The sequence below is a fragment of the Astatotilapia calliptera genome, chromosome 17 (genome assembly GCF_900246225.1).
Source record: "Astatotilapia calliptera chromosome 17, fAstCal1.2, whole genome shotgun sequence".
In the NCBI taxonomy this organism is placed as follows: Eukaryota; Metazoa; Chordata; class Actinopteri; order Cichliformes; family Cichlidae; genus Astatotilapia; species Astatotilapia calliptera.
The window spans coordinates 22,749,359-22,776,015 of NC_039318.1; the positions used below are offsets into that span (position 1 = coordinate 22,749,359).

At 39.6% G+C, this 26,657-nt stretch overlaps 2 protein-coding genes across 3 annotated transcripts; one reads left to right on the forward strand and one right to left on the reverse strand.

Moving 5' to 3' along the window:
* Window positions 1-2,812: 2,812 nt before the first annotated feature.
* LOC113008741 (cryptochrome-1-like) lies at window positions 2,813-22,160 on the forward strand. Of its 2 annotated transcripts, XM_026146418.1 has the most exons (14): window positions 2,814-3,776; window positions 10,708-10,816; window positions 10,912-11,054; window positions 11,159-11,343; window positions 12,456-12,544; window positions 12,674-12,814; window positions 15,005-15,316; window positions 17,351-17,502; window positions 17,846-18,048; window positions 18,803-18,922; window positions 19,050-19,148; window positions 20,133-20,213; window positions 20,419-20,523; window positions 21,400-22,160. In XM_026146418.1, the coding sequence occupies exons 1-13, from the start codon at window positions 3,619-3,621 to the stop codon at window positions 20,517-20,519; spliced, it is 1,893 nt and encodes a 630-aa protein (XP_026002203.1). In that variant the 5' UTR covers window positions 2,814-3,618; the 3' UTR covers window positions 20,520-20,523; window positions 21,400-22,160. The 2 variants fall into 2 exon arrangements, with proteins under 2 accessions (XP_026002204.1, XP_026002203.1); XM_026146419.1 differs by lacking the exon at window positions 20,133-20,213 and having other exon boundaries at window positions 2,813-3,776.
* Window positions 22,161-23,345: 1,185 nt separating this feature from the next.
* On the reverse strand, window positions 23,346-26,356 carry LOC113008742 (transcription termination factor 2, mitochondrial-like). The gene is made up of 2 exons (XM_026146420.1): window positions 26,233-26,356; window positions 23,346-25,087 (listed from the first exon to the last, which is right to left on the reverse strand). Exon 2 carries the CDS (start codon window positions 25,065-25,067, stop codon window positions 23,928-23,930), a length of 1,140 nt encoding a protein of 379 aa, XP_026002205.1. The 5' UTR covers window positions 25,068-25,087; window positions 26,233-26,356; the 3' UTR covers window positions 23,346-23,927.
* Window positions 26,357-26,657: the final 301 nt, after the last annotated feature.

Sequence of the window (26,657 nt, forward strand, 5' to 3'; positions counted from 1 at the left end):
GCTGGACCAACCATCTGTCCACACTGCCTGCCACGCCAGAGGCCCTTTCAGATTTTCTTAGCATGACATCACATTGCATGCCTGAACTGACAAACCTACACTGGACTTTTTTAAGAGGGTCTAAAGAGGATGTGACTCCCACTGCTGCAAAAGTGATTGACGTGGTAAAAGTGTAAAACAAAACATGGCTGTATCTTCCTCTCATTGTTTGGCTGACACACAATAAACAATAAGATTACCACACTGCATTATGTAGGTTTTATACCAAAGCAGTGGAGTTTATTTATGTCCCGAGCCTCCACAGAGGCACGCTAGGCCCCTTAATAGTATTTATTACAGATAATGACCAATGTAGGAAGACTTTTATTGACTTAATATAGCGTTATCTAAGCAAAAAAGAAAGGTTTCTGATGCTAGTGATGAAATGGAGCCCCAATCAAGAAAATGAAAAGGATGATAATGCATTTTGCATGAAGAACGCTTCATAAAGAGTTCCTAAGCAGATGCCACCATTAGCACACCTCATCCTCCAGCAGTCTGCCACGACCTCTTGATGCAATGCAGCATATCTTGCTGACTAACTCAGGTGAGAGTGGTGGAGGTGGGCAGCTGTCAGCTGCATCTCTTACATGCACCGTGGCGCTCCGAAGCTTGTCCTCACTTATTAAGCCTTGGTTGCCTGGTAACAGAAAAATTATCATGATTTTCCCGGCATGATGATAGATTGTTAGTATTTTTTGCAAGCTGAATGAGTGGATCGTATAAACATGTTTCCTTAGTCATGAGGTCCAGTCACATTTTTTTTTTTAAATGGTAATTTATTCAGTAATGTGTTCTTAGATTTACCTTAGTTTGAAGTGCTTTGTGTAATTATATGTAGAGTATATTGCTGTATACTGTGTTATGTCTCTATATTAGAAAACTATTAAAAATGTCTGAGACCAGGTTTAAAAAAAGGGGGACTAAAGTGTTGCTGGCATTTTAAAAATGAGCTACAACTGTATATGGGTTTATGATAGACATATATAGTTAAACTTTTTTTTTTATTCCAAGGCTTTTTAAAATATAAATATTTGTATAATTTTGTGTTTTCGACATTCCTAGCTAGACTCCATCTTATTTTGTTAACATTTATATTTTTAAATGTTAATTTTAGGTTATTTATTACAACTGAGTTGCGAATTTGATTGGGAATGGCTGTCTGTCTCTATGTTAGCCCTGCGACAGACTGGTGACCTGTCCAGGGTGAACCCCACCTCTTGCCCTATGGCAGCCGGGATAGTCTCCACCCCACTGTGATGCTGAAATAGACAAGTGGGAGAAGATGAATGGATAAATGGATGAATGGCATTACAATTGAAATCACATTGTACCTTGTTCTAATTTTAACATTGCAGTAATCGATTACTTTGTAATTTCCTCCCAGTTTGCTATTTTACACTGTTTCTGAACAACACTTGTAGCTGTAATGTTAGTTTTGATAGATAAGTGCTATAAACTTGATTTCACACACACACACACACACATATATATATATATATATATATATGTGTGTGTGTGTGTGTGTGTGTGTGTGTGTGTGTGTGTGTGTGTGTGTGTGTGTGTGTGTGTGTGTGTGTTTCATTCTTCCTTGTTTCTTTTATGTAGTAATAATAATAATTATAATGAATTTCAAGGTAAGATAATTTCTGGATTTCGATCATAAGTATAATATAAATTTGCATTTCCAAGTTCTAACTGCACTTTTTCTTATTTTCCATATCATTATGATGAATAATGATAATACATGACATCACATTTACATAGGCCTTGTCATTATCATGTGTCGATACAATTGATCATCATGAGCAAAGTAAGGGGGCCTACTGACGTGATACTATACTGCCCCTCAGTGGCCAAAAGTCGGCACTACTTCACAGGCCAAGACAGCATTTTGCATCTTGCATAATTACAAGCTGTTTTATGTAAGAGTGTTGTGACGCATTTCTTTTTCGGGATAATAAAGAGTATAACATTTCCTATTCCACTACAACTGCTAATGATTACTACCGCTAATATTATTATTAACAATATTCAGATGTACACGTTTACTTTTATGAAACCTTTCAGGAAACAAGGCAATTGGAACAGCTTTCTGAAATATAGGAGGTTAAGTAGGTAAAAAGAAAATGTAGTGTAATGAACATATAAAGTGACAAATAAAAACTAGTCTTCACAAGTTCACTGTCTTTTGTTTGATAGGTTGGGCAAATTTAAGAGCAAATTCAGAAAATGAGAATTCATATCATGTTAACTACGAGCTACACTTCTTATTGCACTAGACCACACATGCACACACACTGACAAGGAAGCGAGTGCCACTCGATCATGCCGGACTTCATGTGCACATCCGGGTTCTTTTAGTATAAACAAGCCAGTGCACTCTTGCAACTGATGAGGACTCTTTTTTATTGTTAAAGCTCCACATTTTTACCCCAATAAGTCTTTAAAGTCTGTGCGTGTAACCTCTGTAACTCATATTTGTATTTATTTTATTTTTTCATTAACCTGTTATAAAACATGAAGTATACAAATAGAAACACTCGAGTATGGTTAAGATTTCCGAGTCTGCTTTACTCTTAAGATTATTAGCCAAACTTGGTTAATTGACCCGCTGACGTGCTATGTCCGTTCAGTCCGCCATAAGAAGTCATAATTCATCAGTAACACCAAGCGGGTAAGTTATCTGTGCATGCTGGCATGCAGAAAGCACGCTGGAAAAACGTGACCACGCCGCGAAACGCACAAAGCGATTCGGACCTATCAGAAGGCTCGGAACTACGCACGTTGGCAGTGGGCGGAGTCTCGGCTGTAGGTGCGGTGAAGAGGTTGAGCAGCTATTCGTGGACGTTGTAAAGGAAAATCTTTTGAGGTCGCAGCTCAAAATATCAGCTCAACAGTGAGGCAGACGGGTTATACGGAATCGAGAAGCGGTTATAACAGCTAAGTATTGATCTAGCTAACAGTAGGACGACGAATTATACAATATTTCTGTTAGAAATTGTATTTTACATAACCAGCTTCCCTGGTATTCGCGGCACGGAACAGCCGGTCGCGGCACGGAACAGCCGGTCTTGCCACGGTGTCTTGTGGGTTTAGATTACAAGCCAGTTAAGTACTCTGTTATTGCGTTTGACTTAATTAATATCTGTAGAAAGCAGGCCCGCCCAGGAGTGTTAGCATATATTTATACGTTAATTTTTTCATCATTCAGAAAAACAAGTTATACAACGAGCCGCTCTACTTCTCCGCAGCACACCGGGTCCTAAAGCCCGCCGCGTTAGTTGTCATATTGCCGGAGCGCGCGCGTTGCCTCGAGCCCAAATGGTTCAGCAGCCAGCGGTTTCTACATTTTTCGACACTATGGAAAAAGCTCTGTTAGAGCAAGGATAATTATAAAAGTTGGACTGCGTTATTGAACCCCAAAAGGATTTCTTTTTCAAACCAATTTTTATTCAAGGTGATATTTTTTCTTCCTAAAAGAAACTGTGAGTGAGTAGTTGGGATAAAAGTCGAGTGAGCACCAAAAGACTGTTGACCTCTTTCAAAAAGGAAGAAAAGGACTCGTCCAGTTGAGTAATGGTCATTAATACGATCCACTGGTTCAGGAAGGGCTTGCGGCTCCACGACAACCCGTCGCTCAAGGAATCTCTGCTGGGAGCGGATACGGTCCGCTGCGTCTACATCCTTGACCCCTGGTTTGCGGGCTCTTCCAACGTTGGCATCAACAGGTGGAGGTGAGGGAAGCGTGAATTTAACCACGCGCTACCACACATCTAGCACAACAGGATGCATTAACAACAGCACAAGATAAAAACGGTTGCAAACGGCACATTTGTATCCATTTACATAACATATAGCATATATTGTTGTTTTGTGTATCTTTGTGACGGTTTCATGTCTCTTTCTGGCTGTTGTGTTTCCTAATGGCTGTAATAACATAGCAACAGGATATGCAGTACTTTGCAAAAGTCTTATATTTAGCTTCCAAGGAGCTAGATTATTTGTAATATTTTAAGTGGTCTTGTGAAATGTTCTCCATGCTTGCTGAAGATCTTTCAACATTTTTCTTGAGACTTTAGCTGCTTTTTCACCTATATTGAGTCCAGTCTTTGTACCTGACCAGGTCCCTAACTAAAGGGATGAACAAATGTTGTCTACAAATCACATACAACATGGCAACAAACCAGTTTTAAATTGTATTGTTTGTCATTTTGTTACTAGCAGGCTGTCACAAAAACACATAATTTGCTCTCATTTCTTTATTTGAATATTTAACAAATGCCTAAAATATAGTAAGATAACAGTTTGACAGGCATAAAAACCTATTCTTGTGCCAACAAGGTGATCCCCGAAGAGGTATTAACTGAAAATGTGTGGTATCTTGACATGGTGTGCATTGTGTCCTTAAAAAATTTGAGGAAATAGGACAAGCTCAGGACAAAAGAAGTTGTTTCAGGCCTAAAAAAAAATAGTAGATAAACAGTATCTGAAAGTCACGTTCTTAAGGAACATGAAAAAAATCCAGCAAAGACATGACACATTTGATCCATCTACTCTTAACTGATGTCTTATCAGAAATGACCTCAGTCATTTGGCTGTCAAAAAGCCACTCTTAATAAGGAGAGGAAGCAGGGACAAAAGGCTGAGGTTTACCAAATTACACAAGAATTGAATTAAAAAGTAGTGGCAACAGGTCTGATGGAGTGATAAATCCAAATTTGAAATTTTTTCACACCATCATTGAAATGTACAGAGGTCAGGAGAGAGGTACAACCGTAAGTGTATACATCCATATGGAAAACATGTTTGAGATTCTCATGTGAGCTAGGCTGTGTTTCAGACAGTGGTGTTGGAGATCTTGTCAAAATTGATGGAATTATGAACCCAGAAAAATACAATCAAAATCTTTTTGGGAGAACTGTAAAAACCCCGATTACTTAAAGTAAGAGGAACAAGACTTTCTGCCAAAATCACAAAGTATGTAAGGAATAGCATGGCAAAGCATTGCCCAACTGGTTTTTATCTTGCATTTGAGGTCAAAGCTGTTACATTGTTTGAGATGTTGATTGCCAAGTTTTGTTTGTTTTTGCAAACAAAGAAAGCCTGGGTGTTTTCTAAATGAACCAAACAAAAAGAGGCCATGGAGCTGCTGCACTGTCACCTGAATTTTGACCTACATATACGAGGTATAGCAAAGTACAGCAAATTATGACATAAACTGTATATAAGGTCACTAACATATATTTGCACTCACTTACTTCATCTCATGTATTGTTCACTAAACTATAATCTTCACTAAGTTATCACTTTGAAACAAAACATCAAAACCAGGAGAAACGTCAATTATATCAGTTAGATCAGGCATAATGAATACTGACTACACACATAAATTATAACATTACGTTGTCCTTCAAAAGGTGACTAAGATCTCAGATGGGTAAACAGTATTTTCACCTCCCTGGTAAACTCTAATTATTCTTAAATGACTTTCAGCTGATGATATAATGTTAAACTGTTGTTTATAAAGTGGTTTATTGCACATCAGCAGATCTCAAACACTTTCATATTCAGTTTCTTTGACTCATTTCAGCACAAACCACATATACTAACTGGTTTGTGTTACATGGTTGTAGCATTGTGAATTACATTCGGATCAGTAAATATTTCCTCTGTAAAGATTAGACACATGAATGTACGGATCTCAGACAGAGCTGTAAATGCTAAATTGCTTTGAGCCGTTTCCACACGTGCACTGCATCTATGAACTTTGGTAGGACGCAAGTATTTGACCTAGTTGGTTTATTCGATATTTACCCAACCAGCTCCCTAATACAGGGTCAGTGTGATGCCAGATTATGATGGTGTAAGAATTAAGCATTGGGTGTGAAGAGAGAGGGAATTCAGCCTATGCAAAGACTCTGGAGATGCATTTGTGTGTATACCTCCTATGTGATGAAGTTGTTTGTAGGTTAAATGTCTGCTGGTTGAGAAGCTGTTGTGAACAGGAAGGCTGTGACAGCAGAGTTCACCACAAAGAGGAAGAAGTGAGAAAATAAAAAACATCAAAGTTTAAAACATTGTTTTCTCACTTCACAAATGTGTAACAAAAAATGGCTGCCTCACAGAATTTTCACTGCTTTTAGCACTTCACTACAGTGAAGTTCTTTGTATATTATAGCTTCTGTTCTCTCACATTACTGCCTGTTTCACATCTTGACACTCACCTCAAATATCATAAACGTGGATCTGCAAGCTACCAAGATACTCTCAATAATCTGGCGCATTTACTTCTAGCAAGTGGGGGTCATGTATCCTCCCTTCTGTATCTTCTGTCCAGGCAGCTCTATTGCCTAAACCACACTGAATATTATCAGTTGTGTGAATGCATCTTAGCACACTATTTCCTGCTGTGTTCCACATGTGGGAAAGGATCTTAAGCATCTTCATATTCTCTTGAGGTTTGCCGTTTTTAGTCTGAACTGTTCGGACTAAACTTTAGATGCTAAAAATGCACTTTAGATGGCTGTTTTATTTTTGCATATTTCTTGGCTTTTCTTAAAATGACATAAGACTATATAGTGTCTACTTTTGACCCTATAGTCCCACATTTCTAAAGATTTTATGATGAAGAATTTTATGTAACTGACATTTCATGACCTCCAGACTGTCAGCATGTGTCTCCGATTGTTTCACAACCAAGATAGTAGCAGGCTGCTTGTGTCTAGTGACACAAAGAAGTATATAAAGCTTTACAGGGTCATGTGTTGGAGATAAGTGCGTGGACCGTTGACTTTAATGGTCTGATACCCAATGGCTGACAGTTTTCTGGAAAATTCCCTAGTAAAAACAAACAGTTGGGATCCTTTTTACTTATATGTTCAGTAGAACTCAGCTTCCTGCTTCTGTATAGAAAATGCAGCATCTCACTTGGCAGTTTTTATGGTCTACAGGCAGGTGCTGGATGAATGAAAGTACCCCTGAGGTTTAAAGTACAGTAGGGGTCTCCCTTTGTGTTTTATGTTTCTGTTCCCGTCGTGAGCTTTGGTTTGCGTTGCAGTCCCATGCCGTCTCTTAAAGAGAAGGGGAGCATAAAAGTCGGGCCAGTTATGAGCATCCATGTTGTTATGCTTCTGCAGTTATGTAACAGCAGCCTGGGCTGACGCAGAGCCCACGCAGTTCACTCAGCATGCCCTGATTCATTCCTTTTATTTAATTTTTTTATGCACAAATCAGACATGTAACATGGTGTAAGACCAGAATCTCTTATTTGTAGTCCAAAAACTCACCTGGTGAAAATAGAGCTTGGGTGAAATATATTAATTATTCTCCCAGTACAAATAAAGCATAAAGGAAATGCCTAGTTCAGATTTGTTGACCCATGTTTCCAAAAAGCTAATAACTTATTTGACTGAATTTGCTGAATTCAAAGATGGCATATACTGCTTTGTTTCAATCGTGTCACTGTACTGCTGTGCTTCTGGTTTTTATACCTCAGTAAACTTTACTCAAAGTTAAACCAAGCAAAGGTCCAAAATATGAGGGCGCTGTAAAAATCTCCCTGTAGCCTGCAGCTGCTATAACTGGCACCTGTTTCTGCACATTTTTTTTTTATCATTTGAATTGCCTGCTAAAGAGCGAGCACTCCCTTTTCTTGAGATGTAGGCGGTGATCCTCAGTGATTAAGGTAGGCCAATGCCAGATGACATAATCATTATAACTTTCCCTCCTTTCCACCAGCGACAGGCATAGCATAAGTAGGTCAGTGTGTTAGGAAGAAAAAAAACCTATCCATTTCTCTCTTCCTTTTGACCTACTTCTGCACGCCTGCTTCTGCAAAAGACCCAACTCTGGTGTGGCACACTGCTTTGAACACTAATCCCAACAAAGCTGCATCCATCTGATATCCATTTTCAGATCTGTTTAAGCTAGTTGAAATTCTCATGCTGGGTGGCCCATGATTATGAAGGTTCATTTGGTTGAAATTCTTGTGGAGTTGTTTGAAAAATAGGACAGATGTAGGAGTGAAAGTAATGAAAAACAGGTATGAATGGATTTCGTTTAACACCGAATCCAGCACAGCTCTGTCTCTGTTTGAATACCATAGATGAACATAGCTTAAGGACTCTGAGTAGTCTGAGTCTAGCTTTGCAGAATCAAACTGTCTTCACAGGTCAGGAGAGCAAAGCAGCTGGCATAGGAAATGACCTTGGACTGGCAGGAATAATCTGGTTCAAGATGTAGGAAGTCTGTTAGCTGTGCTGTAGCTCACACTCAACAAAGACACCACTATTGTAGCTAGTCTTAAACAACAATTCACTCTTATCATTAATGAAGTTTCAGTTGCTTTGTGTCACACTGATATGATATTATCATTTCTCAAAGCACTGTTAAAGCTTGAATAAAAACTTGCGAAAGCGATGTATTTCCTGTGTCAAATTGTTATCAACATATAATGACATTATCCACGATTTGTCTCGGCAGAGTTTCTGACCTTGCCAGAGTGAATCATTTGCTTGGTGCTACGAGGAGTGCGGTGTACAGAGAGGCCTTAATCTAAAAAAAAAAAGAAAAAAGTTAATGTTCCCATGAATACATGAAATTGCCGATCTCCTGGCTCTAGGCTTACTTTCCTGTTTCAGCCAGTACCCACAAAGTTGACCCCCCATGTCATATATAATACATAAAGAATAAAAAAAAATACGTTTAGGAAAACAAATTTTGGAGTTTCAGAAGAACCGTAATACACAGACAAATGAATAGATTTAACAATTAATAAATACCATCCATCCATTTATTTCTGGCCGCCTATCCAGTAGTCTTAGCGGAGATACCCAGAGTTCCCTGTAAGTTAATACCTGTATTTCTGTTTACTGTTAGTTTGGGGACATTTGTTTACATATTTTTCGGCTTTGATCCTATGTTGCGGTTATGCAGTTAAAATGTCTTCCTTATTTACCATAAAACCTTAAAACCCACACCCCTTGTGTTCTTTACATGACAATAGATTAGGTCAGGTGCCTGGCTGAATAATATTTGCAAAGTATTTAAGCTTTAATAATAATGAAAACTACATAAAGTTCACTAGAAGCCCTTACCTGGCTGTCTTATCAGTAAAAGACATAATTAGAACGGAATGATACAGGAAGCATCCACCTACAAATTTTGTTACCTATAGCAACAGAACGGGAAGCACCACATTACTGCCGCTTTGTGTTTACATGTGTGTGTACCTGTGGGTGTGTGTTCTGATGCTTACAGTTGGTATTTTTTTATTTTGGAGAACATATAAAAACAGAAGCAAATTATACTATAGTTCAGTTATTGCACTGTTGTTAAACCAATAAAATGTTAATGCTGGTTCATACTTCCACCAGTTAGGTCAGCACATTGTATTTAAATGATGGCTGACGTTGCATACAGAGATGATTAAACTCATGGATGAGGGTTGGTCAACTCATGCACCGTCTGCATGATTCAGCCTTGAGTGTGTGTTCAGCCTTGGCTTTTTTTTTTTTTTTTTAATTAAGGGACACTTGATATGAAGAGATATTGTGCTTTAGCTAAACAGTCCTGTTTTACCCCACAGTTTGTCCCACACTGGTGTACATTTGCTAATCTTACATGTCTTGTTTTTGTTACTTAAAGAAATAACATTTTACATTTTATCAACGTGGGCTATGTAGAGCAAGGACAGTAAATTTGAACTTGGAAAAACAAGAACGTAATAATAATCTGCTATGACAATAGTGGAATAAGTCTTGTCAAACTTTGTTCATGCAAAGTGGAGGTGAAATTATGTGGGGGACCAAAAACTGCCAAAATCAAAAATTAGTAAAGAAATGCCTTAATAGGAAAAAAAAAACTGATATGCCATTAAATTGATATAAATAATATTCTGAAATAATAGGATTCTAGATATATATTGGCATTAATCTATTTGTACAAATATGTAATTTCCCCATTATAACTATTTATTAGTTTTATTCCTTCTGAGAGACAAAGGTCCAAACATAATTTAATTAAGGAATAGCTCAATAAATGATTGAATAAACGCATTTAAAACTGAATAACTGATATAAAAAAAAATCTAGTTTAAAAGTCAGATGAAAAATGTCAGTTATAGCATATATTTATGTATTTTTGGTGTTGAAGGGATATTTTTAGAGTTTGCATGACAGGATATGTACATGCAACAAGCAAATACATCACACATCAACTTCAGTTAATTTACACATTTTTTTATATGTAGGCAGATAAGAAAAGATAAGTTTTTCCTTAGTGTGCAAATCAGATTAAAGTTGAGTAGAGCTTAAAGGTCTTTTATTACATAGGATATATCTTCAATAAAGTGCAATAAAAATAGATAATTTCATGTAATTTGGTCATTGACTTCAAATCTTCAGTATATAAGATGTTTGGTATGTCTTAGTCAATTGGTAATTTAGAAAAAAAGATTTTGAAGGAGTGGTCTCATTTAATTCAGCTGTATAAAAATGTCAAAGAGCAAAGTGAATGGAAACTTCTACTCTTTTAAGGGCATTTTACCTTTTGCCTGTATGAGCTAAAATCAATAGTTGTACTCCCTAATCAAACTCCTTCATCATGCAGTGACTGATATTGTAGCATCTTTATGAACATTGACACAGATTTCCTTGTCATCTGCAGGTTCTTATTGCAGAGTCTTGAGGACTTGGACTCCAGCCTCCGTAAGCTCAACTCTCGTCTGTTTGTGATCCGAGGCCAACCCACTGATGTCTTTCCCAGACTTTTCAAGGTGAAACTTGAATCTGATTTAAGCTGCACAACCAACAGTGCCTCAAACATTTTGTGTGAATCCTAAACATTCTACGATTTACTCCTTTTTTCCAGGAGTGGAAAATTACTCGTCTGTCATATGAATACGACTCTGAGCCCTTTGGGAAAGAGCGAGATGCAGCTATTAAGAAGCTGGCCTCTGAGGCTGGAGTTGAGGTGACAGTTCGCATCTCCCACACACTCTATGAACTGGACAAGTAAGTTATTATCACACCTTACCACAACAAACAGTGCTGTCATATTGTTCTTTGTCCTGAGCAAGTTTTTTTTATGAATCTGTTTCTGATCTTTGCATCTGCAGGATCATAGAGTTAAATGGGGGTCAGTCTCCCCTCACCTACAAGCGGTTCCAGACTCTCATCAGTCGTATGGACCCTGTGGAGGTGCCTGCGGAGTCCATCACTGCTGAGATAATGGGGAAATGCACTACCCCTCTGTCTGAAGATCATGATGAGAAGTTTGGGGTCCCCTCCCTGGAGGAACTCGGTAAGGTCTAAATTATGTAATGAAATGTAATTGTAATAAGTAATTTTCATTTGTGGAAAAAAGCAGCACTACTAGTAGCCGTCTAAAGCTGAGTTTCCACCAGAGATTGTTAGACCCAGCAGCTGTTACTGTATTTACATACAGTCTGTGCAGCAAACATAAACTGCATGTAAATGATGGACGTAATTGCAGGTGTGTCTTAAATTGGATCAGATTCACTCTTACTCACCACCAAGATGGACGCATGCATTAGGGACAATTCCAAGTTGGAGGCTTTATACCAGACCTCACTAATTAATAATTCATATAGTAACATGTCCATCTTTTATATACAGATTATGATGCCAAGGGTAGAATAGGAGTCCTGTGTCAGACTTTACACATAGCTGCTGATTTGAGGAAAGAGTTGTCAGATATTAATCTAACTGTAGTAAGAAAATATGACTGAGCAGATGTTATCTGCTCAAATCAACATTAGTAGTGAGTTATTAGATTTACCTGGGTTTTCTGTAGCTTTTTAAACTTATTTCTAGTAGTAGTGAATAACTTTTTCATTCTGTTTTTATGTCTAAAATTAGTTAGGGGTAATATCTTCCTTAGCAGTTCATGTTTAAAAATGTCTTAAAAACACAAAAATATATTTTCTCAGCAGTTATAAAGAAAACTAGTGAAACTTCTGGGGCTTGAGCATAATCTGCATTTAAACACATAACATGGACATGGACATGCCCTATTTTTGGCCTTCATATATGGATTCATATATTACTTGTTGTATTTCTTCATAAAAAAACACAGGACACTGTCCTGTTGCATTACTGATTACTCTTGCCTTTTTTGTTGTTTCTTTTGTATTTTTTTTGTTCATTTATCTATAAAAATTTAATAAACAGAATTATAAAAAAAATAAAACAAAAAATGATCAAGGACAGGAATAAAAAGCCCTCTTTAAATAAATCTACCTACACATGTAGTTAACCCTCTTGTTGTGTTGGTTTGCCCTCTTCTGGTCATAATGAAGATTACTAAAATGGTATAAACTGCACATATTCTTTTCAGGGAATTAAAAATATATGAAAAATGATAATATGTGAGTTTTATTTTGACCCCTGCAGGTTTTGATACTGAAGGCCTGTCCTCAGCTGTGTGGCCAGGAGGAGAGACTGAAGCTCTCACACGACTTGAGAGGCACTTGGAGAGGAAGGTCAGGCAAATCGAGCAGAGAATTTTTGTTAAATCATTTTTTATTTTAGTACAATCCCACTGCTCTGTCATTTAAAATGAGTTTCGCTGTGATACAAGTCTCAGGTTTTCATGTGATTGTTCCTATCAGGCATGGGTGGCAAACTTTGAACGTCCTAGAATGAACGCCAACTCACTGCTTGCCAGCCCCACAGGCCTCAGCCCCTACCTGCGCTTCGGCTGCCTCTCCTGCCGTCTCTTCTACTTTAAGCTTACTGACCTCTACAGGAAGGTAAGTGTGTAGGAATATACTTAATTAATTACACTTAAAAAATTGGGTTTCTAATTATCTTTGAAGTCTTTAAATAAGGATATGAAGGATATGTTCCACAAGAACCCAACCTGATGTGTAAATCAGATTCAAAACTGTGAACAAAGTCATCCTCTTGACAACCAGAATTACAGTTGTCATATGACAATGGTCGTCCTGGTCAGAATTTACATCATGTTGCAGGATTAAAAGCAGACTGGGTGAGAAACCTTCAGGTAGGGCAGATGCAATCAACCATGAATGTCTTTTATTTCCTCTAGATCAGGGGTCACCATTTCATTTTCCCAAGGGGCCACATGAGAAACTACAATTGTAGTGGAGGGTTACACCAACAAACTGCACTTGGTTCTGCTCAATATTAATTTGATCTCTTTATAAGCTTATTAGTGCAGCACCTCCCACAAAAGTCCCATTTTCTCATGTGTCCCATTGTGAAAATTATTTGCCATCAATCCTGTTGACAAAGCGCTCTATTTACATATTCTTGGCCCAGCTCAGCTAAACTGTTAGCAACTTTTGACTTTTAGGGTGGATTAAAGCACACCGCTGTGCTTTATGGAAAAGGTGATAAGGATTTGTAACACAAGAAAAACAATCGATAGTCATAATATCTTAACCATCTTGTTTGATCTTTCTGAAAATGGATGGCCTGAATTAAAATGAAAATGAAAATGTGATTAATCTCCCAACCTTGTTAGGAGAGTAAAACATTGTTTGAACTGAAGTGTGAACAGAAGACGCTGTAATTAAGGTAATTTTTCTTTCACGCTCAGGGGGAGAAGGTTTCCAGCATATCTTCTCCTTGTATTAATAGGAACTTTTTTTTACTGATAAAATGATTAATATATTGAAATAATTTTCTCATAAAACAGCTGTTGAAAAAGAAAATTAACCAGGTCATCATACATCTTGGTGAATGTAGTAATTAAAACCAGTATGCATATCAGAGTCAAGTGCAGATTTTTGATGCTGTGGTGGATTATCCATCTGTCAATCAATCCATTGTCTGCAGTTTATCAGGGTTTGGGTGACAGGGACAGCAGTCTGAAGCAGAGCAATCAGACTTCCCTCACCGTGCCCACCTCCTCCAGCTCATTGGGGGGAGACACAGAGTTGTACTTGGCTAGCTGCGAGATATAATCTCTCCAGTGAGTCCTGGGACTGCCCTGGAAACAATAGCGCTACTCCAAGTCCCCATTCTTGGTGTAATATTTAAGTGTAAACTATTACTGTATTTATTTATTTATTTTCGATTAAATATAATAAAAAAGATGAAGGATTTTTGTCCCTTTTTACATGTTTCATTTTTAGACACTTTACCTCACAGGGAGGAATCGAAAACACTGACTCAGATCTGAGTGCAAGAGACAGGGATTTACTATATGGTTGCAGTGGGGCTGACTGAAGGCCGTGGCTGGTATTAGCAGGCTGCGATTTGGCTGATTGTTGAGTAAGTTAAGTGGTGCTGCACTGAGCTGGAATCTTTTTAGGCATGCTGGTGAGTTTGGTATGCGTATCACCAGGCTGAGAGCATCATTGGTGGAAAGCTTTTGGGGGTACAGTCTGATGGCAGAACAGGAGATGACCGAGTGGCAAGGCCAGACACCCACACACACACCAATTGTCTACAAAATGGGGCCCATAACAGATATGAGTAATGGAAAAAACCCAACACAAGGAGTGAGTCATGGAAGGTACACCCAGTACTGTGACATCAGATATATTTGCAGGGGTGATTTAATGCTCTGGCTGTTTATTTTGCCATGTAATGATTCACAGTTTATTCTGTAATGAGGTGAATTAACCAGTACTGCCTCCCTCTTGAATTTTTTCGTTGTATGTTTGGACTCAAGTGCTTATATGTAAATGAGCTAAAGTAATATAGTGGTTTAGTCTTTATCTTTTATCACATTACCTACTACTACCACTACTACTACTACTACTACTACTTCTACTACTAGTACTACTTACTGCATTTCGTTGCCCTGTACCTGTGCATGTGCAATGACAATAAAGTTGTCATTGCACATTATAATAATAATAATTTTCCTTTAAAAAAAACAAAAAAACCCCTCCTGCGTAATATACAGCTGGTGTAGTCAAATCTCTGACTGCCTCAGACAGTAACGTGTCTTTCTCCTACTTGACAAGGTGAAGAAGAACAGCTCCCCTCCTCTCTCGCTCTACGGTCAGCTGCTTTGGCGTGAGTTCTTTTACACAGCGGCCACCAACAACCCCTGCTTCGACAAGATGGAGAGTAACCCCATCTGCGTTCAGATACCCTGGGACCGCAACCCCGAAGCGCTGGCCAAGTGGGCAGAAGGCCGCACCGGCTTCCCCTGGATTGATGCCATCATGACCCAGCTGAGGCAGGAAGGCTGGATCCACCACCTGGCTAGGCATGCTGTGGCCTGTTTCCTGACAAGAGGAGACCTGTGGATTAGCTGGGAGGAGGGAATGAAGGTAGACAGTGTCCTACTATTGTTCTGATGGGAGTAATGCTAGTATCTGGTTTCTATTTAATTCATACCAAACACCACTTGGGGAGTTTAAAAATAGAATATAAGTTTACTTGCTTGCATCCAAAATTAGTTTTTTGCTTTTAGAAGCTACTGTTTATAGTGAGTAATGGACTACTTAATACATTTATGCGTTTTTTTTTTTCTTCATGAACATTTAACAAACGAAAGCCCTGAAAAGCCCAAATGGTTCTTCACTGAGGAGCTGAAAACAGACTGTATGTACAAGGAGGCTATAGCTTCCTCGTCTAATAATCTAAAATTATGCACAAACGTCTGAGACTTGTATTCTTCTTCTGGTTGCAAATACAAGACTGAACCCTACCCTATGGGGGTATTTTTGAAAGTGATACCATCTACTGAATATCTCAGATGAGTTTGAATATTGGTGCCCTAGACCTGTAGGTCAAGGTCAGAGGTCAAGTTTTCTAAAAATGTGTGTACACAAAAAGATATCAACTAGAAATTTATACCATAAGTGCCAATATTGTTGTGTTAGTAAAAATACTGGCACCTATTTAATAGTATTTTATTTTATTTACATAATGAGTGCCGCTCCTTTCAAGACACAGTGGCATTTTTAAATTAATAGCCATTATTATTATTCCCAGTAAATATTAAATATTCTAAGCACCTTGTGGCAATAAATAGCTGATCAGCATAATCAGCTGCTTCTTTAGTAAGTCACTAATCCTCAGCATTAACTGTAATGGAACTGTAATGAACTGCAGCCCGTTAGTCTCTGCTCTGCTCTAGCAGCACAGCAACCAGAAAACAGAGCAGGAGACAGATTATCGTCTCCAGCTGCAGTCCAAATGCGGCATGAAATCCTCTCTGTCGGAGCAGCTAATTGACATCAGGGAACTGTATATATTTACCGTATTTCCCGGACTACAAAGCGCACCTAAATATTAGCCGCACAAGCTAAAATCAGGGTAAAATCCTGTTTTGTACATACATTAGCCGCACCTGACCAAAAGCCGCAGGTGTTTCAATGTTGACTTATCATATGTAAGAGAATATGCACAAAGGGAATTGTCAGGAAAGAGATGGCTGTTTGGAGACATCACTTTTATTAATATTTTGAAAAACAAGTTATGGGTACATATTTGCACATGTAGTACATAACAATAACCTACAGCACACCAGAACAATAGATTCGGACTACCTTTTAGGCTCAGGTGCAGTGACACAGCTTTAACAAGAAGAAAAGTCAGTCATTCACCACCATCTTTCTCTTCTTCCTACGCACTAAAACCACCAAAGTCCTCTTCTCCAGTGTCGGATACAAACAGGCTCAGGATGGCTTCGTCATCCACTCTTCTTCTCTCCTTCGTTGTCACTTTCAAAACCAAAGAAATCCTCATTGTCAGTGTCAGAGTCGAACACCCTCAGAAGGGCCGTGGCGGTGTCCTCCTCTCCATCATGCAGCAGTCCAGCCCTTCAAAATCCGTTGGTGATCGTGGATGTTTTCACACTTTTCCACGCTGTCAGAATCCACCGGTGGAGTTGGGCATAACTTGCTTTTTGGGCATAACTTGCAAGTTTATCGCCGCTCATCATCCACGCCTCCCGCTGAACGCGTAGCGCTACTTTGAAGTTTGTTTTTCGCGCTACTTCGTACGGCACTACGTTGCCTGGCGGACGGACATGTGACTAACATACCACTCTTGAACCCCGATCCTTCCGCCAGGCAACGTAGTGCCGTACAACAGCGGAACACACAAAACAAATCGTCTTACGATATGACAAAAATCACGGACAATCCATAGAAAAGCCGCACCTGACTAAAAGCCGCAGGGTTCAAAGCTTGTGCAAAAAGTAGCGGCTTATAGCCCGACATTTACGGTAATCAGAAATTTACCCACAGTCATTTTTTTGTCATACTCAAACACTTGACGCATTTGTTGTTAACCATCTCAGCAGGACCAAATATTGCTTCCCAGTCGATCTGAGATGTTTTTGATTGTGTGTTCAGGTGTTTGAGGAGCTGCTGCTGGATGCAGACTGGAGTGTGAATGCAGGCAGCTGGATGTGGCTCTCCTGCAGCTCTTTCTTCCAGCAGTTCTTCCACTGCTACTGCCCTGTGGGTTTCGGCCGCCGCACAGACCCCAACGGAGATTACATACGGTAGGGTTGCATCTGTCAAAACATCTGTACTTGAAAATTTTTGCAAGAGCAGTAAAAATTTACAATGCAGGAGTAAATCTAAGGCTTTTATCATGTAAAATTAAATCCATAAAAAAACATTTTAGTGAAAATTCTTGTGACACACATTATCTCACTTAGTAAACAGACACAACCAAGCAATAAAATGTGTGCCTACTCAAAAATAAGGTATCAGAGGAGTCTGTGTTTGAGAGATTTCCATCTAACATTTGGGTGGTTAATTCCACCATAGCAGTTGACGCTTTTCCTGGAAATTAATTATCCCACTCACATGCCAACTAAACCTCTTCATCTCTCCGCTCAGCCGCTACCTGCCCATTCTGAGGGGATTTCCAGCCAAGTATATTTATGATCCCTGGAACGCTCCAGAGGTTGTGCAGAAGGCAGCCAAATGTATTATTGGAGTACATTATCCAAAGCCTATGGTGCACCATGCAGAGGCCAGCCGTCTCAACATCGAGCGAATGAAACAGATCTACCAGCAGCTCTCCTGTTACAGAGGCCTCGGTAAGGATGCAGATACAGCATTATTAAAATTAAAATGAAGAAAGATCAACTGATGGATCACAAGCAGTGATTTGCAGTTAGATTTTTTCAGAACAAGTCTTTCCTTGTTTTTAATATTTTTCAACACAACTGAAACTGCTACTTTGGTGTCATTTGCAATCCTTTGGTCCATGTCACACACTCTGCTCCATCAGCTTTCCAATAACAGACTGAACCCCACAAATATCTCTGAAGTGGAGGTATTAGGCTTTTCCTTGCTTTCTGTCATGTATACACTTCTACAGTGATGGATGCTCATATTAAAAGCTCAACGAGGCTGGGATGTGTAAATAATCCCAGTAATGCCACATCTTGACATCTCTATGGTGTCACTGAGAGTGGATATCTTTCATAAGTCCCACCCACTTCTGTTCAAAGCTTTTAATTTGGATGGGCAGCACCAAAGCGCAATAAGAACTATTAGACATTGTTAATCATACAAAGCTGCTCTCCTAGACCTAAGATTAAAATTATAAAGCTGGAAATGAAAATACCTGATTCACTTAAAAATAAATAAATAAATGCCTTATTTTGGACTGTAGTCAGTGATTTTAAAATGTCTCAAAAGTAGTAATGAAAAAAAACTCAAAGTCAGCATAAATATCTACAAATGAGGTATTTAAACCATATACATTTTCAGTGTTTTAATTTGGTGTTTTTAATATTATTGTTTGTGTATGTTTTGGACTAACTCTGTAACTCTCTGTGTCTTCAGGTCTTTTGGCTACAGTTCCATCTGGCTCTAATGGCAACGGAAATGGAAATGGAAACGCTGAGGCATCCTCAGATTCGATGCGATTCTCTGAGACTTCACGTGATGCTGCAGCTCCATCTAGTAAGTGGCACAGAGACCCACTCCTCCTCTGACACTTCAAACTTGTGGATGTTTCATGACTTCCTGTGTAGCCTCTGGCAGTGAACTCTTTGAAGAAGACCTGTTTGTTCTTTTATTTATTTCTCAGCCTATCAGATGCCAGTTCACTCCCAGGGAGACTGGCAAAGTGGTGTCATGATGTACGTGCAGGGGGATCCGCAAACCAGCGTCGGCATGCACCAACATGGTGGGGACTAACTACCCGTGCACCTTCACTTGATTATCCACTTGATGCTTATCATTTTCCTGCGTGTGCCGCTTTTACTGGTGCTATAACTGGACTGTATCACTGATTATCTCAGTTTCCAGGTTTTTTTTTTATTGTAGACTCTACATTTTTACGAGTCTAAACAACAAGACAGTTAGTTTTAGTTGCAGCTGACCATCACCCATCTGTCATTCTAAGAAAAATAATCTGCTCACCCTGCAGGATATTTTCCTTCAATAACAGGTGTGCTGATTAGCTGGGAAGCTTTGGCTCTTTGCTACCCAGAGAAAAGCCATTGAACATGACTGTGCTAAATTTCACACACCATTAAGAAGAGAGCAGTGGTCCCTTTAAGTCTAAATTTAATAGAAAAGTAAAAGGACTTCCTCCTGACACAACCAGCTGATTTAAACTCCAAACTTTGTTGTTATGAGGTGGCGATGCTTATCACTGCCCCTACACCTTCATAACACGTGGAAGTACATTTGTTTGTGTTGATTTGTTGTCAGGTCTACATGGAGTGGATGGACATGCAGTGAGTGTTGTTAGGTTAACTGGTGATTGTAAATTGCCCTTAGGTTTGAATGTGAGTTGCTGGGATAGAGTCAGTCTATTAGTGGAAGACAATGGATGGATATTTGAACATATAGCAGGTGTTTGCACAATGGTTTTATAGTGTAGTGGTTTGATCTCAGGAGGAGACACAAGTGCCTCTGGGGCATCCAGCATTAAAGAATGCAGCATACCCACCGTGGTGACCCCTGGTAAATAAAGTAAATAAGGGAGCACCTGAAAGCAGCTTTTTTTTAAAAAAAAAAAAAAGGATTCCAGTTGATTGGACAATATGAAACCGGTCCCCAAGTGGAACGAGTTTTGCGTACTTTATGTGCTTCATGCATTAACTGCATCCTTTCATGCATCTTCTTCAGTGTTTCGCTGCTAATCCTTGAATCTTAATTGAAGTTCCAGGTTACGCTGCCAGTACCAGTATGATGTGTTACACTCAAGGCACGCAGCAGAATCCTGGTCCTGTAATTCAAAAAGGTGCGAGTGAAACATTTCACTGATTGATGATGATTTCTTTTATTAATCTTTCTTAACTGGTTGAAAAACTTGAGTCCCAGTCCTGTGTTTGACCATCACTGCACGCCACCCCTAAAAGAGTGTTTTCATTTTAAGCCATGTTTTTGTATTTAGTCGAAATTTATAGTTTCATGGTTTATTGAAATGTGCTCTTATGTTTTTTTAGGGCCTGAACACCACCCCACCACTCAGACCAGTGGCAAACGACACAGTGAGGACTCTGGGAATAGCAAAAGTTCCAAAGTCCAGAGACAGAGCATCCACTAAAGAGGTCAGTTGCAGTCTCACACATTATTATTATTATATAAAACACATACAAGATGTACTTTAGTGAGCAGCATTCAGAGAGGTGGGTCAGAAATAGGAATTTTATTCCTTGTTTTTAATAATACGGTGAAACGTACTGACTGTCAGTCCTTGTTTTCACTGCTTCTGCCAGTAGAAACCATCTGAACAAGGCAGGCATGAGCCAAACCTTTTCAGTGTTTTTATCAGCCGTTCCTGCCTTTATAATCCACAATATCCACACAATGAGATACACAAATTTTAAGTCAGTAATTAATAGCAGTTTACTAACCACTGTTAAGAGGAACTCTGAAGTGATGTAATTGCCAGCCAGAGGTTTAAATGCAGCACCACCTCATGTTGCTTTCATTTCCTTGTAGTCATGTTTCAGCCTCTTTATTTTATGTTTTGCTTTGCTGTGGATTTAACTGAAACAGCTGCTACCATTGTGATTGTGAGTTCAGATGAGAGGAAGATAGTTGAGTGTTTGTTGACATGGCTGATTTTTTTTTTTATCAGTGTTTATGTTCTTTAAATGCCGGATTCCCAGTGTTCCGTTCATTCGTCGATCAAACAGCAGACACACATCTGGACCAGTAACAGTACACCTACTTCACTCAGAGTTCCTGTAATGCAGTAAATATTTGTATGGTCTCAAAGCACCTAATTTCAGCAGATTACCCTCACTCACCTCAGGTCATGTGACAGGAAAAGTTGTAGGTCAGATTCTCAATGTTTTGTTTTCCTTAACATGTAATGTTGGAATGTTTTTCAGTGCGCTGAAAAAGTCAGCACTGAAGGAGTTAAATGTATTTTCAGAAATGTCTGAACATGCCACTTATTGTTCTTTCTTCTGTTGCAGGTGTTTCAATCATATCAAGAACACAGCCAAAACTAAACGGATGCTAAAATAGACTCAAATATTTTTTACAGCACTACAATGCACGAACACACCTTCAGGACGGGCATCCCCACCTGTCACAAAACATGTTTCTCAACTTAATCGGACTGAATATTATTACAGTGTGGGCCAGCCAGTGATGTTACACTGTGCTCCTGTTTGGGTTAATAATGCCGAGACTAAAGTCTTTGTGTATATAATGAATTTGCTAAAAGCAGCTCACATACAACGTGTACATATTTGGATATTGTATGTGTGTTTTCTCTCTTTGTGTAGCCATAGACCCGTTGATATATTTTTGATATGAGAATTCATTGTGGATTGATCGTTCTTTTGGGGAAATTTTCAATAAAAAGAAATGCATTTTTAGACCTTCCATTAAAAACATAAATGGTCAGAAATGTCTGCTAATGCACCCGAGTTTTTAAAGTTTTTCCACATTGAGCCCATCGAGTGTAAATGTCAGCAAAAATCCTTTCTGTGTTTCAGTACTAGTGGACTCGTTTTATTCCTTCAAACTTCTATATGACACAAACCATCATGTTATTGCCCTCGTCTGTGTTTATTGAGAAAAGGTGAGAGGACTACAGAGCCTGCATATTCCTGGTGTGCCACCCCACCACCCATATACTCTCTAATAAATGTACCACTGGAGAGAAATGCTTCACTTGCTTCTTGTTCCTTCTCAATGTGCTTGTTTAATTAAAACAGCTTCAAATATACAAATAGTTTCAGTCTTTTCTTTGTAACTCAAAAGTCAGAGTTCAATCTTTGAGAAAAATTTGCAGTTTCCAAATGTAATCAGCCCTTTCTAGATTTGTAGGTTTTCATTCAAGTTGATACACATTACAATGGTACCTTCAAAAGCAACGCAATTGGCTGGATGACCTATTGTAGTGTCTAAGAATAATTTTACAGATCTTAATATATTCCACCGGCTTCAGTGTGATGCCTTTAGTTATCAAACCTGAGGCTCAGTCATTAAACAAGTTAAATAACTATTTGCGGCGAAGCAGAAGATGAAAAACAGGCACAACATTTCAGTCTCGACCACGTAGAGCAATTAAAGTAGCATTATTCAGTACAGACACTGGAAAAATCCCCCTGCCACTTCATAGACCTGTACACAAAGCAACCCGGTAATAGAGCTGTTTTACATTATTATATTAAAGTTTTTCAAACCATTTATTATGCAGACTCAGCACAGTGCATAGTTGTTATAAGAGGAGGTTGGGGATCCATAATTGATAAAGAGTATTAAGACATGTTGGCTGCTGTTGGGTTTTTGGGGGGTTTTGTTTGTTTGTTTGGTGTACCCAATAAAGTGGCCAGTGAGTGTACTTTGTCAATGTTCTCACTACAGGTACAGTATTAGATTTATATGTGGCTTTATTTGGTAGCCAGTAAAAGTCTGACCTACTGAACCCGCGGCCCAGACACTGCATAGGGCATAAGTGTAGTCTCACAGCAGGAGAGGTGAATACACTGGACTACCACTTTCTCTACACTCACACTGGTGCATATCAGTGCAACCACTGTGGACTTTGTATTAGTGAGCTGGCAGGTTAAAGACCATCTGATGTTGGCTTCAATGTCCATCTAATGCTGTTTTAATCTTGGAGGTAATTTATCCAAATATCACAAGGTGGACCACATCCTGACCACTCCCCTTACAGCCACAACGAAAATGCTTGATTTTCCAAACAAGCATACAACCTTTTATCATCACTTCCATGTCCCACCCTCCCTTTCTTTTTCCACTGGTTGTCAAATGGTACCAGCGGTATCTGGTAGGCCTGCATGCCACGGCCTGTGCTTCACTATCAATGAACAATTAAAGAAAAAAAGAAGTCTTCGCCTTCCCTCAAAAGAGCAAAAAAAACAAAAAATCACCAAAATAGTAAAAACACTTTTTAAATAATTTATTTTCTCATGCATAAAATGGTTTTGTTTGGCCAGAGAAAAATGAATGGTCTTCTGTTAAGGCAAAGAATCTGTCACCATACTTAACTACTACACCACCTATCACACATATCCTCCAAAGGAGACACACCTGTGATATCTATTTCAAAATCCTACATCGCCTTGTTCTCAAGTTATTGCATTCACAAGATTTTCAGAAAATTTGACCTCTAACCTTGAGGCCACTGAATAGACTTTATAGATACATCTGTGGTATCGATTTGAAGCTCCTACTTGGCCTCATTCTTGAGTTATTACATTCACAAACTTGCATCAGCCTTTTACAGCTGAGGATTAAAAACCGTACAGACTCTGTGCTGCAGTTAAAGTCTTCTCTCAGAGAAGAAAAGCAGCTGTTTCACACACACAACAGGCACTTCCCAAACTGGAAACTTTTACAGATAGTGTCATATTTCCTGAACAGTCTTCAGCCTTTTGTGGGATTTTAATTTGCCTGGCTTTTCTTATTTTCCTTGCACAAAGCTGAAGCAGTAAACCACATTTCATAACAAGGTGCGCACCGACACTCAATCCTCAGCAGATTTCAGAGGAGCCACAGGGTTGAAGAGTGGCCTCTGCTGCCTGAGCTGCAGCTTGCCATAACTCGCCTCAAAGTCCTTCTTTGTTCCCACAATAACGGCCAGGCTGCCGGAGCGAATGTCGTATCCGTAGGAGGCTAGTTTCTGGATACGATACAGCACGATCTGCGTGGTGAGCTCGAGTACATTTGGAGATTCCTTCACCTGATCCATCGTCACTCCCGCATCCATCAGCCCCTGAAACCGCCCCAATAAGGTGGGCAAGGAGTAGTACAAGACGGCAGGGCAGCGGATCACTACTTGCTTAAGTTCGTCTTTAGAGCAGCAGAGAGCCGCTTCGATGTAGTCCATCGCCCGTTGCATGTCCTCAGGCTTCAGCTCTGCGATGGAGGCTCTGAGGCTGGAGACCAGGCTGAGGAGCTCCTCCGTGGTGAACCCCTCCTCCCTCAGGAAGCCCAGACTGTCCCTCCAAGCCTCAGCTGGTCGCAGCAGAATGTAAGGGTTCTGGCTGAGAAGCTTCTGCAGCCAGACACGTAGGTTCCTCTCCTCTCCACCCAGGTCGAGGTAGATCTCCCTCAGCGTGTGGATGACCTCCTGGTTGCGCTCCACAGGCTGACTGAAGCTCTGCGGGGCACTGGCCATCAGCTTGCTGATGATCCTCTTGCTAAGGCGAAGGTTCTGGAGGTACACGATGTTGGCCCGCTGGTTACCGTGGTGAGTAAGTGTAAAAAAGGAGGCTGGGAACTTTTCAATGATGTTCATCAACTGACGTTTGCTGGGACAAACAGACAACCAGAGGTCTCGCTGCGTGGCGACGTCCTCTGGGCGACACAGGATAGCCTCAGGGTGAGTTTCCAGGATGTGGGTGATAGCCGTTGTGTCTGCACCCATGTCTCTCAGCAGGTCAGCGGTCTCAGAGACATACGCAGAGCACTCAGACAGAACCCAGCCTCTGAACTTGCGGACCTTTCGAATGTCCACTGAAAGCTCATAAAGGGAGTCCACTGTGCGCTGGTTTTCCACTCTTTTGCTGGGAGAGGTATCAGTGGAGGTGGAGGCTGAAGGAGGTAGGAGCAGCTTCACCCTCTGTGAGCAGGTGTACAGGGTGGCAGAGGTGATGCGAAGCATTGCTAAAGAGTGTAGTGGATCTGTGCAGAACAAATGAGAAAAAGCACAAAAAATTACAATTTTTACACACCGAGATGAAAGATGTGCTCCATGATGCATTACAGAGGATTTGCAGCGTTCGTGTCATGTACCACTTATGACTGCCCGTCACAAGATTCATACTGTCAGCTGCCAATCAGGTGATTTTCCTCATTCAGTTAACTCACTTGCTCTGAAAATACTGAAAAATAACAGCAACAACTTTCTTGAGCCTATGCTGACTTTTTCATCACAAATATTACATTGAGAATCACCAGACACTGCACAAAAGGATATTATAGTAAAATTTTGTGATATGCTGAGTCGTCGGCTTTATCACATTTAATCAACTGCAGATAACAAAAGTTAAACTATATCCAATCAGTCTGATACTGGTCTGTCATCAGTGTGATATCAGTCTGCACTTGAATGCAGTCAAGTTGGCAATAACATGCAGTCTGTTTCTGGACACCGAAACTGAGACATGGTCAAAAATCTGTTGCTGTCCACAATGACAGAAACAGACAGACACATTCAGCAGTTGTTGGTCCTGTGTATCCCTGTATCGCAACAATATCGCCATACAAAATATGCACCTTACCATTAATGATGACTATGAAGACCAGCAAATATTTATAGTTAGGAGGCTCAACTTGGACACTTTTTGTTATTTTTAATATTCAGAAAACGCCAAAAACAAAAACAAAACAAATGAAAAAAACCACTCAAACAACTCATAACTTCACCACGTGTCTCACCTTGTGACCTTATGGGGACAGAACTGATTTTACATGAAAATAATTACTTAAAAACCACTGAAATACATTGTAACACATTAAAAATCCCAAACAAACAACATTTAATTTAAAACATATAAATCCACCTTTGTGTATTTATGCTGCACGACACTGAAACCATTGCATAAAGTTGCATAAACCCAACAGGGCACGGTGTTGTCCCGACTGCTGCCGCGCACACGTGATGCTGCGTGTTGTGTTATGTATTAAACAGCATGGACTGCAGACGGATCACAGCCTGCCACGACTGCACACGGACACAAAGCGCCGGCAGACCTAAATACAGATGCTACAGAGCCCGTTGGAGCGGCTTTTTACATAAAAGCGAAGAAAAAGACGAGTTAATTTACCCGTTTGTGAGTCTGTAGCCGCAGAACCCCGCTCGTCACACCCACTGCTCTGCTTTCATAACATCACAGCAGCCGTTGGGCGGAGTCACAGGGCTTGGCGCATGGGAGACACGTGACTGCCTGCAGCCTATAGCAAGAATGGAAATGTACTACAGCTGTTTTTCCTTCTTTTGACTAGTCGTATTTCAAACTCACAATACAGGATAAAACAAAAAAGATAAGCTGAAATTTTTTTTTACAGAAACTAAAACAGAAAACTACGGAAGCTTGTTTGGAGATTAAAAAAAATTGTGTAACTATCAAAACATTTCATATTTTTATCTAATAAATAAAAAATAGTTAAAGTTATTTATTAGTTATTTTATCAAAAATGTGAGTTACGAAGTCAAAAATGTAACAGTGACTCGATTTTTTTTATATCTATC

Coding starts and splice junctions, on each gene's coding strand:
- LOC113008742 (XM_026146420.1), bottom strand. CDS start 25,067: ATGCTTCGCATCACCTCTGCCACCCTGTACACCTGCTCACAGAGGGTG.
- LOC113008741 (XM_026146418.1), top strand. CDS start 3,619: ATGGTCATTAATACGATCCACTGGTTCAGGAAGGGCTTGCGGCTCCAC. Junction 10,817..10,911: donor TCTTTCCCAGACTTTTCAAG/GTGAAACTTGAA, acceptor CCTTTTTTCCAG/GAGTGGAAAATTACTCGTCT. Junction 18,049..18,802: donor CTCCTGTTACAGAGGCCTCG/GTAAGGATGCAG, acceptor CTGTGTCTTCAG/GTCTTTTGGCTACAGTTCCA.